The following is a 17,323-nucleotide window of genomic DNA, read 5'->3' as shown; positions in this document are numbered from 1 at the left end:
TTTAAACTGATTCTGTGTGATGACCGATTCAAATTACCAACAGTTTAATTTTCAACAACAGATGGCATTTATATAGCACCTTTAACATTGTCAAATGTATCAAGGTAGCACAAAGGGGCATTATCATTAAATTTGACACTGAGCCACATAAACAGATACTAGGACTGATGGCCAAACACTTAGCCATAGTTGTAGGTTTAAAGAGAAACTTATAGGAGGAGAGAAGGAGAGGATTGGGGAGGAAACGCCAGAGCTTAGGTCCCAGGCAATTCTGTACTGTCGGAGATGTTGTCTCTTGAGTGAGACCCTCTTCGCTAGCTCGGATTGATGAACTAAATCAGGGAAGTTTCCTGGCGGATATTTATCTCTCAATCAACATCACTAAAAATGATCCTGGTATTTTTACATTGTTCTTGATGGAACTTTGCCACATACAAATTATCTGCTGTGTTTCTAACTTTACAACAGTTCAAAGGGCCTTTATTGGCAGTAAAATGTTTTGGGGCTTCCTGGTGTCATAAAAGGTGCTATAGGAATGCAAGTCTTTCTTCAGGAAACATTGAGGCAGGAGGTGAGATTATTTAACTGAAGCTCTCAGCAATTTAAGTTGTATCAGTTTATTGATGGTCTTTTTTTTCCCCCCCCCCCTGTGCTGTTCATTTGCAGGATGTGAGTGGAACTGCAACACAGGTCACCTGTCTGGGCTCCTACTTTCCTGCTATAATGTTCTTCATGAATTTGGCGCCTATCTCTGCGGTCCAGACAGATTGGCATCCCTTTGGGGCATCCCAAAACTTCAGCCTCCCTCTGGGTTTCTCTGACTCGGGAGAGGAGTTCTCTGCTGTGCAAAGTGCTGTCAATGTGAATGTGCAAATGATCATAGAAAACTTGCAAAGCACTGACTCACCTTGTGCCATGAACAATGACCCCAGCAGCAACGCGCAGACAAACATAGCTGCAAAACGGCAGAGTGAGGGAATGTTAGACGGGACCTCCATCAGAGTGTTAAAGGGGGCCGCTGTGGAGGACCTGAAGACTGGCTATCCATCCTGTGCACTTGGCACAGAGGAATCCAGCTTGGGTCATTGCATCCTGGACTCAGACAGTGACGGGTCTGTTGACCGAGATATAGAAGAAGCGATCCAGGAATATCTGAAAAAGAAAACGGAAGATCCACCTATGATATCAAAGGCTGTCCGCGACACTCCAGTCCCTCCAGCAACAAGTGGAATCATCGAAGACTCTGTTGCAAATGTCAGCAATGGTATTTCATGTGGCCGAGAAGTGGTAGGCCCAACCAAACTAGAACTTGACTTTGTGAATATTGTCAGCCTGGATGCTGTGGGACCCAAATGTTCTTCTCCCTCCAGCGTCAGCAGCAATGACTCTTTTGAACTGAGTATACAGGCAGAGATTGAAAGGTTCTTGCAAGACAAGCGGAGCAAGGAAACCGGCAGCAGCACCAGTCTCCCTCAGAGCGAGCTTGCTTCTGCGGGGGGGGCAGAACAGAAAGAAAATCTGGTGAAGGTGGAACAAAAGAAGCGGAAGAGATGCGTCAAATCCAGCACGGGGAACCAAACTCACCTTGTCAAACAGCCAGCGATGAATGCCAACTCCGAGCTTTGCAGCACTAAATCCAACCATTTGGGGGAATCCGGAGCCGTCGGTAGTGTTGATCAAGGCAGTGAAGGGAATTCTAAAGGCAATGAAGCGTTGGCTATCAGGAAAAAACCACAAGTAAGGTATCGTTTTAAGGAACTCTACAAAAGTAACAATAATCAATGGAGCTTCAGCACTGAATTTGCTGACCCAAGGGTCACCCCCATTGTTACATGTGGAGAATTGTCTGATTCTAGCAGTGATGATGGGATTGAAGAAGCCATTCAACTTTACCAATTAGAACAGAAGAAAGAGAAAACCAAGGACAGTGCTTTGGTTCTTGGCTTGTTGCCTCACAAGGCCCCCAGCACTCAGAAAGGTGCCGATTCCTCTTTGCATGCGAGGAGCATGGAGAAAGAAACGCTGGAGGCAGCTGTGAGCAAGAAGTGGATAGGCTGCGTCCCAAAGCCGGGAGAATTCCGTCCTCTCAACCTTTCCGATACTGACTCGAGTGATCAGTCCAGCGATGACTTTGTAACACAAAGAGAGACAGATACCACAGACTCCAGGCTTGGCTGGAAAAAAAGATTCCAAGCTGAGACTCTGTCAGAATCTTCCCCAAAACAGGAAGGGCCCCTTGCGACCGAAGCACAGCCACCTTCCGAAAGCATGATAGATGGGGCTCCTTTAGAAAGGGAAGAGAGGGTGGGCAAAGACAAGGCAACCACTGAGTGCACCTTTGCTGTCTCCAAGCGAGTCATGTCTTCCTCAGACAGTGAAAACAGTTCTGCAGACAGCAGTGACGGCATTGAAAAAGAAATTCAAAATTACTTGGCTTTGAAGGCAAACCAAAGCAGTCAGAAATCAGACGGAGTTGTGACTGTGAGTGAATTGAACACAACCTTACCCCAAGAACTGAAGAGAGAATGCAGCCTGAATGACTGTCCAGCTTTGTTCTCCTCTTTGTCTTCGTCTCCACCTCGGACACCTTTGCCGGAAAAAGCAAGGCTGAAGAATAATGCCTGCACTGATCATGAACTTGGAATGGAGAAGCCGAGAGAAAGTCAACCACCAGAGCTTCGTGGAGCACCTGTTGCACTGACTGGTACCTTTGCCTCCAAGATTAAACTTAAAGGTGGCTCATCAGAACAAGACATATTTGACGTAAGGAATGTCGGGTGTGACCACACGGTCAACCGAGATGAAGAAACGTCGTCTCCCATGGATTGGATTGGGGAGAAACTGTCCTGTGTTAAACATGCCCATGATTCTTGGCAGACAGATGAGAAGAGTAGCTCACTGGACAGTGATGAGGACCTGGATACAGCTACAAAGGATCTCTTGAAAACCAGAAAGAAACTGGGGAAAAGATCAAGGGATGTGAAGAACCGGTGCAAGAAGCGAGTGCGGTTTACCGGAGCAGAAGTCCTTACTTACTCTGAGCAAAGCGTAGGAATTGGTGACCAAACTTTCAGGTCCCCTGAAGAAACTCTTACTGCTAGCCATGGCCCCTTAAAAAGCTGCTTATCAAAAAGTGACAAGGCAACTTGCAGGCATTATTTAGACTTTAAGAATAAGGGGAACAAGAAAGCAGGGGAGCAATCGGAAAGTGAAAGCAGCAACAGCGTGACCAGAATCGGAAAGCTCAAGCTTGGTTTGTCACGTGCTGCTCCATCTGGCACTGCTGATGGGCCGACTTGGAAGAATGTGAAAGGCGGTGATAGCAGTTCCCCAGACAGCGACGATGGGATTGAGCAAGAAATTCTGAGGTTTCTCGCTGAAAAGGCCAGAGTGAACAGCGGATTGGACAAGCTCACAAACGAGCAAAACAAAGTGCAAGGATTTAACAAACAAGGAGGGGAAAGTGGATTGTTTGAAATGGCAGCCCAGGATGGGGCACTGTCTCCCCTTTCTCAACAAGCTGAGGGATCTCACGGCGCCAATGTGAAAGGAACACATCACGTGCGAGATGAGCCTGCAGCTGTGTATTTTCGTGGAGGTATAGAAAGGACGGGCACTGAAAATAAGATTGATGTTAGAGGGAAGGATTCACTTCAGGATGTTCGTGTTACCTGCAGCGCACAACGCCAGACTGAACTCCGGCACATTATTGAAGAATCGCCAGCAGCTTCCAAAACAGAAACTAAAGCTGGGATCATTCAGGAGAGTTGGCAGGTTGACAACACGGACTGTCCGGAGAAAGGCGCCGGTAATTGCCATTCTGGTTGGCACAGTGATATCCTTCAGGACAAAGAGGTTAATAATACCCCAAACAACGGTATCGGCCAGAACGTTTCGGGGAAACGGGCAGCTCTTGCTTTGGAAACAAAACAATCCTCGATTCAGGAGCAAAGTGTACAAGCCCTCGACCTCAGATTGTGGGGTGCAGGACAGCATAAACTGAAAGCACATCAAATCAGATCCTCTGAGAAAACTATAAACAAGTTGTGGGGTGTCTCCCAGACTAGCCCTCCCGGTGACAATGTGTCAGTTGACGGGGGGAAAGGAACCTGCAGAGGGGAGGAATATTTCAGAGACCGCCAGTCTGGTGTAGGCTGCAGTACAGACCAAAGCTCGCAAGCTGTAGTTAACACACACTCCTCTCTGGGCTGGGCAAATAGTGCTAAAATGAAGTGCGAGGAGGGTAAAAATGCAGGGCAACCTTTAGGACCTCTGATGCCATCAGTAAGTCTTAATTCTCATTGCAGTGAGGTGAGCGGGTTCCCTAGTGCAGCAAGGCGAGAACAGAGCGACCATAACTATCAGAGTGAAGTGAGAAGTGAAGGGAGAGAGCAGAGTGACGCTGTACACACACACTCTGACTGTCACCCCCAGCATCTATTTGGAGTGACAGAACCATCCAGCTGTTTGCCAGTTGCTGTACCTGTCCTGGCCTCGACCCACAAGAAAACCATCAGGATAGAGCAGAGAGGCCACAATATAGGTGCAGAGAGCACTACAGAAACACTATGCACAAGTAGAGAGAGTGATGAAACTCTCCCAGCCTCTCCGTGTGAGCCGCTGAGGCAGGCCTTGTCAGGAGCTGAGCTTGAGGAGCAAAGCAGCAGGGGCACAAGATCACAGGAGGCAGCAGAAGGGGAAAGTCCTGAAACCTTTTACGACCAAGCTAGCGATCATTCAGGTGACGACAGTAGAGTGGACACTGACAGGTCAGGACTGCAGAGACAGGGTGCTGAGTTGTAAGTATGTTGTACAGTAGCTTTTCTCTGAATTATTTACGATGCAGTCACTATGTTCAGTATAGATTCAAATGTGTGTGGGGAGGAGGTTTAACCAGGTACATCTCTGGATATAATAAATGTCATTGTAAGTAAATCTTTTACAGTCTTTTGTTGAAACAAGTTCTCATCAGAGCTAGGACGACCCCCCCCCCCCCCAATGAGAAACGGGGAGGCAGAGAGTTCTGTTCAACTCTCTAATTGATCCCTAAATTTGCACCTCCCCCTCCCCTCCCCCATGGACACATTCCAGTTATTGAATCCACTTCAGCGCACCCACTGGTTCCATTCACTGATATTGCCCAAGAAGCCTGGCATGGGTTAAGCATGGCCTAAAGATCAAGAAGGTTCTCTGGGATCTACTCTTGGTCTTTGCAAGCTATCTGATCAGAGCCAGGGATACACCGTCAGTGTCAGCATCCTGAGGGTGACAGAGGGGGAAAATCAGCCATGGCCAATGCTCTTGCTGCACTTACACTGGCGGCAGGATGGAAGTTTTGCTCTGCTAGCTCTTGTGGTTGAGTAGTACTCACTGTGAGCTCCCACATTAATGACAAATTGGTGAGACTCTGGTAAGCAGCTTTGACAGCAATAATTGAAAGCATAGATAAGGATAAAAGATCCTTTGTGTTCAAAAAAGATCTACTGGGTCTTCCATTGAGATGACAATAGGGTAATATACTCAAATGGACATTATGCTGTGAATTCTTTAGAATTGCTTACACATAGGTACACAACAATGAATTTTGTGTTCAACCTTCCTTTTATGTCTGTGTGACAAGGCTGTCTGTAGACGTGCTTCAATTTAAAACTAGTAGCACATGACTCAGGAACTTGTGAGGTTGGGTGTAAGCGCCTGAGTCTGTATGTGTGCGCATCTGTCAGTGCGTCTCTGTGCCTATCTGTGTGTGTGCATCTGTCAGTACGTCTCTGTGCGCATCTGTATGTGTGCATCTGTGAGTGTGTGTACCTGTACGTGTTTGTGCATCTGCATGTGTTTGTGTGTCTGCATGTATGTGCACCTGCGTGTGGGTATCTAAGTGTATGTGTTTGTGTAGGTGTGTGCGCGACGGCATGTCTGCATGTGTGTGTGCCTGCGTGTGTATGCGTCTGTGTTTGGGTATCTGTGTGTGCATATCTGCGTATCTCTCTGTGTGTGTATGCGTGAGTGTGTGCGGCTTTGTGTGTGGGCACGCATCTTTGTGTGTTTGTGTGCATCCTTGTGTGTGTGCACTACTGCCTGTGTGCCGCTTGTGTGTCTGTGTTTGCATCATCTGTGTGTCTGTGGGTCAGTCTGTGTGTGGGGGTCTGCCTATGTCTGTGTTTGTGTGCATGTGTGTTTGTCTGTGTTTGTCTATATGTGTGTGTGTGGGGGTCTGTCTTGTGTTTGTGCGTGTGTGTGTCTGTCTGTGTCTGCGCCTGTGTGTCTGCCTGTATGTATGTGTGTGAGTGAGTGAGTGTGTCTGTGACTGGATTTGGAATATCAATGCTGGGAAATCAGACATTTCATTTTGCTGTTGTGAGTATATGTGTGAGCGTTGAAACTTCCAGGTCAGGTACAGCATCAGCAGACACAGTAAAGGTCCATCTTGCTCTCCTCCCAACAATGTGCCTTAATCCCCCAAGCACCCTTTGCCTCACTCCCCACAAGGACGATATCTTCCCATTCCGGTGCGCCAGCCATCATTTGTCGATATCTGAGATTGCCAATTCTGGTGCCAGATTGTGGGCAGGTAGTGCCTGGAATTTATCCGACCAACAACAGAGGGTTGCTGACTTGCACCCCATCAGCTTGCACCCAATCTCTGTCCCAGAGCTGACTGGGAGTGCTGTCAATTGCTTTCTACCCTATCTTCCATGTGGATTGCAATAAGATTGGGATGTACATTCTCATAAAATTATCATCTGGATCATGAATTCTAACCCGGTTATTAAAGGTGGAGCCCTGTAGGCTCTGATCATTTTTATTCCAGTTACCAGTCTATTATATTGGACTGAGATTTTTTTTTAAATTCGATCTCCAACAGAGACTTGTAAGGTTGGGTTTCCTCCACACTGAACTACTCGGTAATGTCAGCAGTGGCGCGATTCTGGAGTCATTTCATTGAGAAAAACGGCAGGGACCACAAATTAACACTGATCTAGGAGATAATTGACATTTGGTCGACTGCAGGGACCCACATTAGCACAAGCACAGTCTCTGTGGGGAGGTCAAGATTTGACTTTTAAAAGTTACTCCGAGATTTCTAATAGGCAGCTGAGAAGCACTTTTAGAACCAAAAACAGAATCCTCTTCCTGTCCTCAGTTTTCACTGAATTAACAAATCTAGGGCAAGAGGAGGCAGTGCTGGGGGCCACTACGGTTTTCCTCGGGGAAGGGGAGAGGAATATCTGAAGAGTTCAGTGATGCACGTGCTGGTACTGGCTGAGAGCAGGATTGGCTCAGCTGTGATGCCCTCCATAGTCAAACAGCCTGTTGTCACTCACTTGTGTAAAATAGGATTGGATATTGTAAGGGCAACCAACGCATGTGGAAAATGTACTTCAAGAAGGAAGGGGAGAGCAGTCAATCAAACTTTAATTTTGTATAAAAGGAACTTTGACTCCTGGTTCAGAATATATATACATAGGCAAACAAGCACTGGAAATAACTCTCTGCCTTTTCTCTGTGTTTTATATTGAAATGTGAAATCTGTACAGACAGTTCATACTCTAAGAGTATAGGATGGCATTGAATTTCATGAGAGTTTTCTTAATTCCTTAGCTCCTTATGTACATAAAGTCTGGCATATTTTATTCTGCAAAATTCCAAAGAACAATCCAAATTGGGTTTAAAGTGAAGGTTCCAGATCGTCCCTGTCTTCATTATGTCACAATGTTATCACTAGGATTACAGTAAGGAAAAATAGCAAGTAATAATTGCACAAGGTAACACGGTGGCACAGTGGTTAGCACTGCTGCTTCATGGCGCCGAGGACCCGGGTTCGATCCCGGCCCTGGGTCACTGTCCATGTGGAGTTTGCACATTCTCCCCGTGTCTGCGTGGGTATCACCCCCACAACCCGAAGATGTGTAGGGTAGGTGGATTGGCCACGCTAAACTGCCCCTGAATTGGAAAAAAAGAATTGGGTACTCTTAAATTTTTTTTTTTTAAAGTAATAATTTCATTAAGAAAATATCTTCCCATGATAGAATGTGTGAAGGTGCATTCGCAGTAGATTCTGTCAAGTGTGTGGACTGGCCTGAAACAATGAAGAAGGTATGCGCCGTGCTGTGTCTATCCGGATGTTGGAAAGGAACACAGCAGTACAACTCTGACTGATCAAGTCTGGAGAAAGTATTTTGACCGTTGCTGAAAAAATAGATTTTTTTTGTCAAAGCTTTTTGTTTTGCACTCGCCAGGAAAATTTGCAAGAATACCAAATGTTGAGGGAATAGCCATTTATACTGTCTGGCAAGAGAGTGCTGATTGGTTGGCAAGTAGACTGATTGTTAAAGGTGTTGCCATGGAGAGTGCACCAGTTGATGGTGACTGACAGTTAACTGCCATGCATCGTTTGAAATTTAAAACAGACAGCTTTACCCTGGCTGGTCAAGGCATTGCCCTGAGGAGTGAAACAGCGAATGGCTGCCACATATTTAGTTTAGTTTAAATAGGTATAATGTGTGTACCTGTTCTTTCTGTCTGCAAAGAACAGGGCCCTGTGTGTTAATATATGTAGTGTCCAGTACATGCAAATGCAGCACTCTAGAAATCCGACTGACAATCTTAAATTGGTTGTTCGCATAATCTTTAGCACACTGAGGATTATGTACCAAATATGGTGCAATCGCAGAATCATCCAATGTTGAACACTGGAGTTTTATATGCATGGGCTGATTGGGTACGTCTGTACAATCCACCAGTCTTTGGGATGCACAGCCTACATACCTAGCATCACACTGGCACTGAAATTAATATACCCTGTGCCACATTACACATTTGTGTGATGGGAAGAATGTTTTTTTGGCTTGACGGAAGCATCCTGTTAGTGGAGAATACCACTCGTGTTGCTGCTGCACAGTGGCATCATGTAACAGCTAGCTGCACTTGCTGCACAAATGTTTGAGGTTCCTTGCCCTTCCAGGGTTATCTGAGGTAGTTTGGGCACTTTTCAGGGCTGAAAGTGACGTGCCTTAGGCCCGTTTATGACTTTGTGCGATATACAGTGCATAATGATTTAACCAGGATAGCCATTATCCCGTAGAATGTCATTAATGCATCTATTTCGGCATCAATCTTGCATGGTGAGCAAATGGCTCGGGTCCAATATACAAGGTTGCTGATAAGACCAATGTTATTGTGCGTGGAAGAATCCCAGCGTGTATATTGAGCAGTGAAAGTAGTCTATAGTAAAGAACCACCTGGCAGATTTCTCAGCTAACACATCAAAGAAAGCAAGTTCATTTGACTGCCCAGTGTCAAAGATGAATTTCAGCACAGGGTGGAGCCCATTAAGGCATGCAAGAAAATTATTACATGCAGCTGCAGACTAATGCTTGGCAGTTAACTGTCATTCACCATCAACTGGTGCATTCTCCATGGCGACGTCTCTGCCAATCAGTCCACTTGCCGACTAATAAGAGTCCACTTGCTTACCAATCAGCACTCTCTTCTCATACAGTATAAATTGTTGTTCTTTTACATTTGGTATTATTGAGAATTATTCTGATGAGGGGAAGATGAAAAGCTTTGACAATATATTTTTAGCAATATTCAAATTCTGTACCACCAGAAAGTATTTTGTGGTGCACATTCTAGGTACTGATTTTCAAACTTTTCTTGTGAAATAGCTCCACTAAAACTATCGAGATACATCTAGGGAGCTGTTGTTGACCGGTGTCTGGAAGCACGTCTCACATGCTTGTTGGTGGTATCCCCAAGAGACTGTCCCCGTGTCTGTCTGGGTTTCCTTCACACTCCAAAGATGTGCAGGTTAGGTGGATTGGCCATTCTAAATAGCCTCTTAGTGTCCAATGGTTAGGTGGGGTTGCGGGTGAGTAAGCCTAGATAGAGAGCTCTTTCAGAGGGTCAGTGCAGACTTGATGAGCCGAATGGGATTCTATGAGACACAAATTTCACTTTAAACAATCACAGTTGTTTATTGTACTAAAAGCAACTTACTGGGCAGCACGGTGGCGCAGTGGCTAGCACTGCTGCCTCACGGCACTGAGGGCCCGGGTTCGATACCGGCCCCGGGTCACTGTCTGTGTGGTGTTTGCACATTCTCACCATGTCTGCGTGGGTCTCACCCCCACAACCCAAAGATGTGCAGGGTAGGTGAATTGACCACCCATATTGCCCCTTAATTGGGGGGAAAAAAGACTTGGGTACTCTAAATTTATTTTAAAAAGCAACTCAATGTGCGAATGAAATACTGTAATTCCATAAATTAAATCTATTCTCATGTGTATGTGATATTACCCACCTGTCCTCAGGTGGATCTGGACTGGTGTGGGAGTACTCCTTCACCAAGTCTCAACTTTAGGCTGTCTCCTGGAGAGTTGGTCCTGATCTCTCTCTGGGTTCTCCTGCCTTGAACGGTCGTCAGTCCACTTTTATCCTCCTTTCTTCCAGCTACTGGAATTCGATTTATCAGTCATATTGTGTTAATCGATTTATTTTCTGGGCCCATTCTGCTGAATGGCCCATAGTTAACGCCTCTTATCTCTTGTCCTATTCTATACAATAGGACAGGATGGGTCCACCTCCTGGTCGGGACATCTCTGACTCCAAATGTAATAAGTTCTGTCGTGGTGTTGTACAATACTGCAGGAAATACCACAGCTTGAAGTTTATGTCCAGTGAGTTCATTGTCCTTCAGGAATGTGACCAGCAGTCTCTAATAATGCGATTAACTCCTGACTGGGTATCGTACCATCTCCACCCCTCCCCACCCCAACACGCCCCAGACAGAAATAGCACCCCATTCCCGAACCCCCTGACCAAACGTAGCAGAAGGTGGCAACTGCACCTTGCAGGCAGCAGTATCATTTTCCATTAGCTTGCAGCAACACAAGTGAATGAATAAGTGCAGAGAGATACAGAGACAGACATAAAGAGTGATCATGTCACATAATTCCTGGGTCCCCCCTCATCGATCCACAACCTTTAGATTGGGGTGAAATGCAGATGGTTGTAGGACATTTACTAGTGGTGGGAATGAAGAACTGTCCAACAATGCTCGTGTATTATTGTTTTAAGTGGGATTATCTTCCCCATCATTGATCACTGATTAAAACTGATGACAGCACTGATACAGCAACTTCTTTATCATCACAGAAGAACAATTGTTCCGATCTTCTTTTAAATTATTCTATTCTTTTAGCGTTTTATGTTGCTAAATAGCTTTGCTTTGTTGTGTGAAATTTCCTTGTAATGTTGAAATTGCTCCTCCATTTTTGCCTGAGGGGTATATTGATGCACATACTTTTTAACAAATTTGTGAAAATTATTTAAATTATAAGTTCCACATCTTCATGGCATTTATCTAATAAATAGCACAGACCGGAGTTTGTGATGTTGTTTGTTTTTTGTTGATGATGTTCATGGGGACATATCTCTCGCTCTCTCTATCCCATTCTCTATATTGTGTATATGTGTTTCTCTCTCTCTCTCTCTCTCTCTCTCTCTCTCTCTCTCACACACCAACACCCCTTCCCCCTCACCCTCCCTCTCTCTTCCCCCTCTGCCTTGCTGACTCTGTGAAGGTGTGAAGATTTCCTGTCTGCTATGTCTAGTGTGTTTATCAGTCATATTTTGCAAAATACATGTTTCCCCTTCTCTTTAAACAACCTGCGTTGCGAGGGAAGCACGGTGGCACAGTGGTTACCACTGGGCCTACGGCGCTGAGGACCCGGGTTCGAAACCCAGCCCTGGGTTACTGTCCGTGTGGAGTTTGCACATTCTCTCTGTGTTTACGTGGGTTTCACCCCCACAACCCAAAGATGTGCAGGTTAGGTGGATTGGCCACGTTAAATTGCCCCTTAATTGGAAAAAAAAATAATTGGGCACTCTAAATTTATTTTAAAAAACAACCCGCGTTGCAAACGCTTTCGCCGTGAGTGACTGCAAGGATCACACAAGATTTCAAGTTTTAAGACTTTTACTGCAACTAAAAACATTAACTAAACACTATTTCACTAGGCAACATACTCTAAACAGAGAACAGATCCCTCCCATTTTAGTATTTTACAACCAAACCACCCAGGCCCAGGCCTCTTGTCAGCAGAATTCAGAACAAGTGACATGACCCTTTCATTCCTCCATTTAACTCTAAATTAAAGACACAGTATCAAACCAATCATATAAAACCTCACACTTCTAACAACTGTACCAAATATATTGAGGGCCATTCAGTAGTCCACTGTTAAATATTTTTTGCTGGGAGCATCCTCCCGTGCATTAAATGCCAGATGTCCTAATGCCCAATGTCTCTTGTTATCTACTTCTCCTTTACTGCATTCCAAGCCAGAAAGGTTAAATCGGAAGCAGAGCCTGAGTAGAATTCCACCTTGCTGGTGGAGGTGTGAAGGTGAAATGTAATAGTGGGCAGGGTCTCACCAGTTTATATCAGACATCGGCGGGATTCTCCGACCCCCCGCCGGATCGGAGAATCCCCGGGGGGCGACGTGAATCCTGCCCCACCGCCGGCTGCAGTATTCTCCGGGGCCGGTTTCCGGGCAGGGGCGGGGACCATGCCACACCGGTTGACGAGGGTAGAGCAGTTGATGTGCTGTATATGGATTTCAGCAAAGCGTTTGATAAGGTTCCCCACGGTAGGCTATTGCAGAAAATACGGAGGCTGGGGATTGAGGGTGATTTAGAGATGTGGATCAGAAATTGGCTAGCTGAAAGAAGACAGAGGGTGGTGGTTGATGGGAAATGTTCAGAATGGAGTTCTGTCACAAGTGGAGTACCACAAGGATCTGTTCTGGGGCCGTTGCTGTTTGTCATTTTTATCAATGACCTAGAGGAAGGCGCAGAAGGTTGGGTGAGTAAATTTGCAGACAATACTAAAGTCGGTGGTGTTGTCGATAGTGTGGAAGGAAGTAGCAGGTTACAGAGGGATATAGATAAGCTGCAGTGCTGGGCTGAGAGGTGGCAAATGGAGTTTAATGTAGAGAAGTGTGAGGTGATTCACTTTGGAAGGAATAACAGGAATGTGGAATATTTGGCTAATGGAAAAGTTCTTGAAAGTGTGGATGAGCAGAGGGATCTAGGTGTCCATGTACATAGATCCCTGAAAGTTGCCACCCAGGTTGATAGGGTGGTGAAGAAGGCCTATGGAGTGTTGGCCTTTATTGGTAGAGGGATTGAGTTCCGGAGTCAGGAGGTCATGTTGCAGCTGTACAGAACTCTGGTACGGCCGCATTTGGAGTATTGCGTACAGTTCTGGTCACCGCATTATAGGAAGGACGTGGAGGCTTTGGAGCGGGTGCAGAGGAGATTTACCAGGATGTTGCCTGGTATGGAGGGAAAATCTTATGAGGAAAGGCTGATGGACTTGAGGTTGTTTTCGTTGGAGAGAAGAAGGTTAAGAGGAGACTTAATAGAGGCATACAAAATGATCAGGGGGTTAGATAGGGTGGACAGTGAGAGCCTTCTCCCGCGGATGGAAATGGCTAGCACGAGGGGACATAGCCTTAAGCTGAGGGGTAATAGATATAGGACAGAGGTCAGAGGTAGGTTCTTTACGCAAAGAGTAGTGAGGCCGTGGAATGCCCTACCTGCTACAGTAGTGAACTCGCCAACATTGAGGGCATTTAAAAGTTTATTGGATAAACATATGGATGATAATGGTATAGTGTAGGTTAGATGGCTTTTGTTTTGGTGCAACATCGTGGGCCGAAGGGCCTGTACTGCGCTGTATTGTTCTATGTTCTATGTTGGGGGCCGTTGGCAGCGGCCCCCCCGGCAATTCAACAGGCCCCGATGGGCCGAGCGGCCGTCGGTTTCTGGCCAGTCCCGCCGGCGTGGATTGGACATGGTCCCACACGGCGGGACCTGGCAGGTAAGTTGGCTGGTGCGGTCCTCGGGGGGGGGGGGATCTTGTTAGAAAAGCTCAATATTTATTTAACCTTCTAGATACAACTCCTACTCCCGGAGCGTCTCCGGCGCCCAGCTCACACTCGGTCCGGGGTATTTCTGTCTCATGAAACCCTTGCTTCAGGATGCAGCTCCACCCCCTCACCTGAGGAGATGGTATGCAGGTGCGGCCACGGGGATGTTGTCGACCCCGTGGCCTCCAGTCGGATTATTACAGTGCCCTCTTCACGTAGCACACTTTGTGAATATAATTCAATTATTACGATGGACAGCATATTGATTGCTGACCAGGTCTTGCTGTGGTCTGTTGCTAACTTTTGGTTGGCTCGTAAATGTTGCTCGTTGTGTCTTTACTTAATTTGCTCTGTTTCTATAACTTTTGCTCTAGAGTCGCCAGGTATCTTTATGATACCACCACGAGGTTCAATTTCAAGTGCTGATCAATAACTCAATACACCAGTTAGTACGTTTCAAATTATTATACACAGTCAATCACTACTCATGAATAAAACTCTACTTACTAGACTATCTCTAACACTAAAAGGCCTATACTTAGCTTTGGAACTGGCCCACCAGGTCAGGGGAACAAATGGCCTTTTGTTCGATTCTGAGTCTGCAGGCTTCAAAGCTGGTATGGACTGGTAGCTCGGAGCGCCTATCTCGTAGCGTGCATTGACTGGAGACTTACTTGGTTGGTGCAGCTACTAGGCAGGTCACTGTCAAGGGTTGTTTCGAGCTGCTGAGAGACCCTGCCAAGAAGGACGAATTGAACTTGGGGACTCTATTTTATAGTCCCCAGGGGCTTTGCGCCATTTGGGGCGGACCCCGTACCTGGTTCCAAGTGATTGGACTACGTTCTGATCACTTGGATCGATTTCTCCAATACTGGAGCTGTTCCCTGATCACTGAGCGGTTCCTGAGTGTCCGTTGGCCTTTCTTTGCTTGGCTCCTGCTGGCGCCGAGGAGTCTGGCTTGGCCTTGTTTACCTTAACTGTTTCCAATTGTTCCCGGGGATCGCTCATTAATATGTAGATGGTTGTTAGTTTCAGTGCTGTCTGGGTTCCTGCAAGTTCTGAGACACAGGAAACTTTGCACCTGCTTGTTTTTCCTGCGTTGGCTGAATTTCCCTGCATTCTTAGCGGATCTCCATTTTAAGTCGGGAAGTGGCCAACCCAGGTGGCTACAGGTCAAAGCCTCAACCTGCACTGATCTGCCCTAACATCATCTGGGCACCTGCTGCTGTGCTGAAATTGTGGATTGCCATTTGTTACCAGGGTGGTGAGGATTCATCTCAGCAAGTGAACTCCCACATGTGGCAGCTGATTCATGTTACCTGCTGCATTTCTCTTCAATTGCATTGCTGACATTAGGCCTCACTTTGGCAGTGAAATGAGATAGAAATAAGATAAAACTAATGACCCAGAGGTGCTTTTCCTCTGCCTCAGTGGAAGTGAGTGATTGCAGCCTGCCACAACCTCTGTTCCAAATTTTCATCCCCGTGACAATATTTGCGCTGCTTGTCTGCACCAGAATCTGAATCCACCCCCAGTTCCACCAACAACCAGTCAGCCACAGGAAAGGTGCGAGGACAGTAATGAAAAGTTGATCGAATCAGTGGATTGCAGTAAAGTGGGAACTCCCAGTTACTGGGTGCAGACGTAACTTCCTGAAATGTGTTTGTTCCTTCTTGAAATGTAGGTGTCACTGGCTAGGCCCGCACTCATTGCCTGTCCCCTTTGTCCCTTGAGAAAGTGGGGGTGAGCTGTCATTTTGAGCCGCTGCAATCCATGTGAGTTAGGTACACCCACGTTGCCATTAGGTCATGGCTTATCTGTACCTTAACTCCATTTACCCACTAATCCAAAAATCATCCATACACCGCTACTTTACAATGATAACTACAAGGGGGATTTTAACCCAAAACCAAGGGTGTGTTTGGGTCGAGTCGGTGTTTAAAGTTTGGGAAACCTGTTTCCCAACCACAACCTGGCTCAAACCTCCCAGTTCTGGCTTTAAATGAGGCAGGAAGGTGGGCAACGGAACATCCAGCCTGATTGTCATTCAGTCTTTCCACTTACACTGCTGTCAGCCAGGTTTTCCAAGCATTTTGAAACCTAACATAGAACATAGAACATAGAAAAATACAGCACAGAACAGGCCCTTCGGCCCACGATGTTGTGCCGAACCTTTGTCCTAGATTAATCATAGATTAACATTGAATTTACAGTTCAGAAGGAGGCCATTCGGCCCTTTGAGTCTGCACCGGCTCTTGGAAAGAGCACCCTACCCAAACTCAACACTTCCACCCAACACCAAGGGCAATTTGGACATTAAGGGCAATTTATCATTGGCCAATTCACCTAACCCGCACATCTTTGGACTGTGGGAGGAAACCGGAGCACCCGGAGGAAACCCACGCAGACACGGGGAGGACGTTCAGACTCCGCACAGACAGTGACCCAAGCCGGAATCGAACCTGGGACCCTTGAGCTGTGAAGCAATTGTGCTATCCACAATGCTACCGTGCTGCCCTTGAGAACAAATAAATCTACACTATCATTTTACTGTAATCCATATACCTATCCAATAGCTGCTTGAAGGTCCCTAATGTTTCCGACTCAACTACTTCCACAGGCAGTGCATTCCATGCCCCCACTACTCTCTGGGTAAAGAACCTACCTCTGATATCCCTCCTATATCTTCCACCTTTCACCTTAAATTTATGTCCCCTTGTAATGGTTTGTTCCACCCGGGGAAAAAGTCTCTGACTGTCTACTCTATCTATTCCCCTGATCATCTTATAAACCTCTATCAAGTCGCCCCTCATCCTTCTCCGTTCTAATGAGAAAAGGCCTAGCACCCTCAACCTTTCCTCGTAAGACCTACTCTCCATTCCAGGCAACATCCTGGTAAATCTTCTTTGCACCTTTTCCAAAGCTTCCACATCCTTCCTAAAATGAGGCGACCAGAACTGTACACAGTACTCCAAATGTGGCCTTGCCAAAGTTTTGTACAGCTGCATCATCACCTCACGGCTCTTAAATTCAATCCCTCTGTTAATGAACGCGAGCACACCATAGGCCTTCTTCACAGCTCTATCCACTTGAGTGGCAACTTTCAAAGATGTATGAACATAGACCCCAAGATCTCTCTGCTCCTCCACATTGCCAAGAACTCTACCGTTAACCCTGTATTCCGCATTCATATTTGTCCTTCCAAAATGGACAACCTCACACTTTTCAGGGTTAAACTCCATCTGCCACTTCTCAGCCCAGCTCTGCATCCTATCTATGTCTCTTTGCAGCCGACAACAGCCCTCCTTACTACCCACAACTCCACCAATCTTCGTATCGTCTGCAAATTTACTGACCCACCCTTCAACTCCCTCATCCAAGTC

At 46.3% G+C, this 17,323-nt stretch overlaps 1 protein-coding gene across 3 annotated transcripts in view; it reads left to right on the top strand.

Annotated features, from left to right (window-relative positions):
• Window positions 1-17,323, top strand: part of ppp1r26 (protein phosphatase 1, regulatory subunit 26) — a 36,997-nt gene that overhangs the window by 2,089 nt on the left and 17,585 nt on the right. For all 3 annotated transcript variants that reach the window (XM_072488932.1, XM_072488930.1, XM_072488931.1), the window contains exon 2: window positions 667-4,799. In XM_072488932.1, coding sequence (XP_072345033.1) covers window positions 724-4,799 — 4,076 coding nt within the window. In that variant the 5' untranslated portion in view covers window positions 667-723. The remainder of the gene's footprint in view (window positions 1-666; window positions 4,800-17,323) is intronic.

Source organism: Scyliorhinus torazame, chromosome 22 (assembly GCF_047496885.1).
Source record: "Scyliorhinus torazame isolate Kashiwa2021f chromosome 22, sScyTor2.1, whole genome shotgun sequence".
Classification (NCBI taxonomy): Eukaryota; Metazoa; Chordata; class Chondrichthyes; order Carcharhiniformes; family Scyliorhinidae; genus Scyliorhinus; species Scyliorhinus torazame.
Note: the sequence above shows the minus strand (reverse complement) of the source record. Positions and strands in the feature narration are given on the sequence as shown.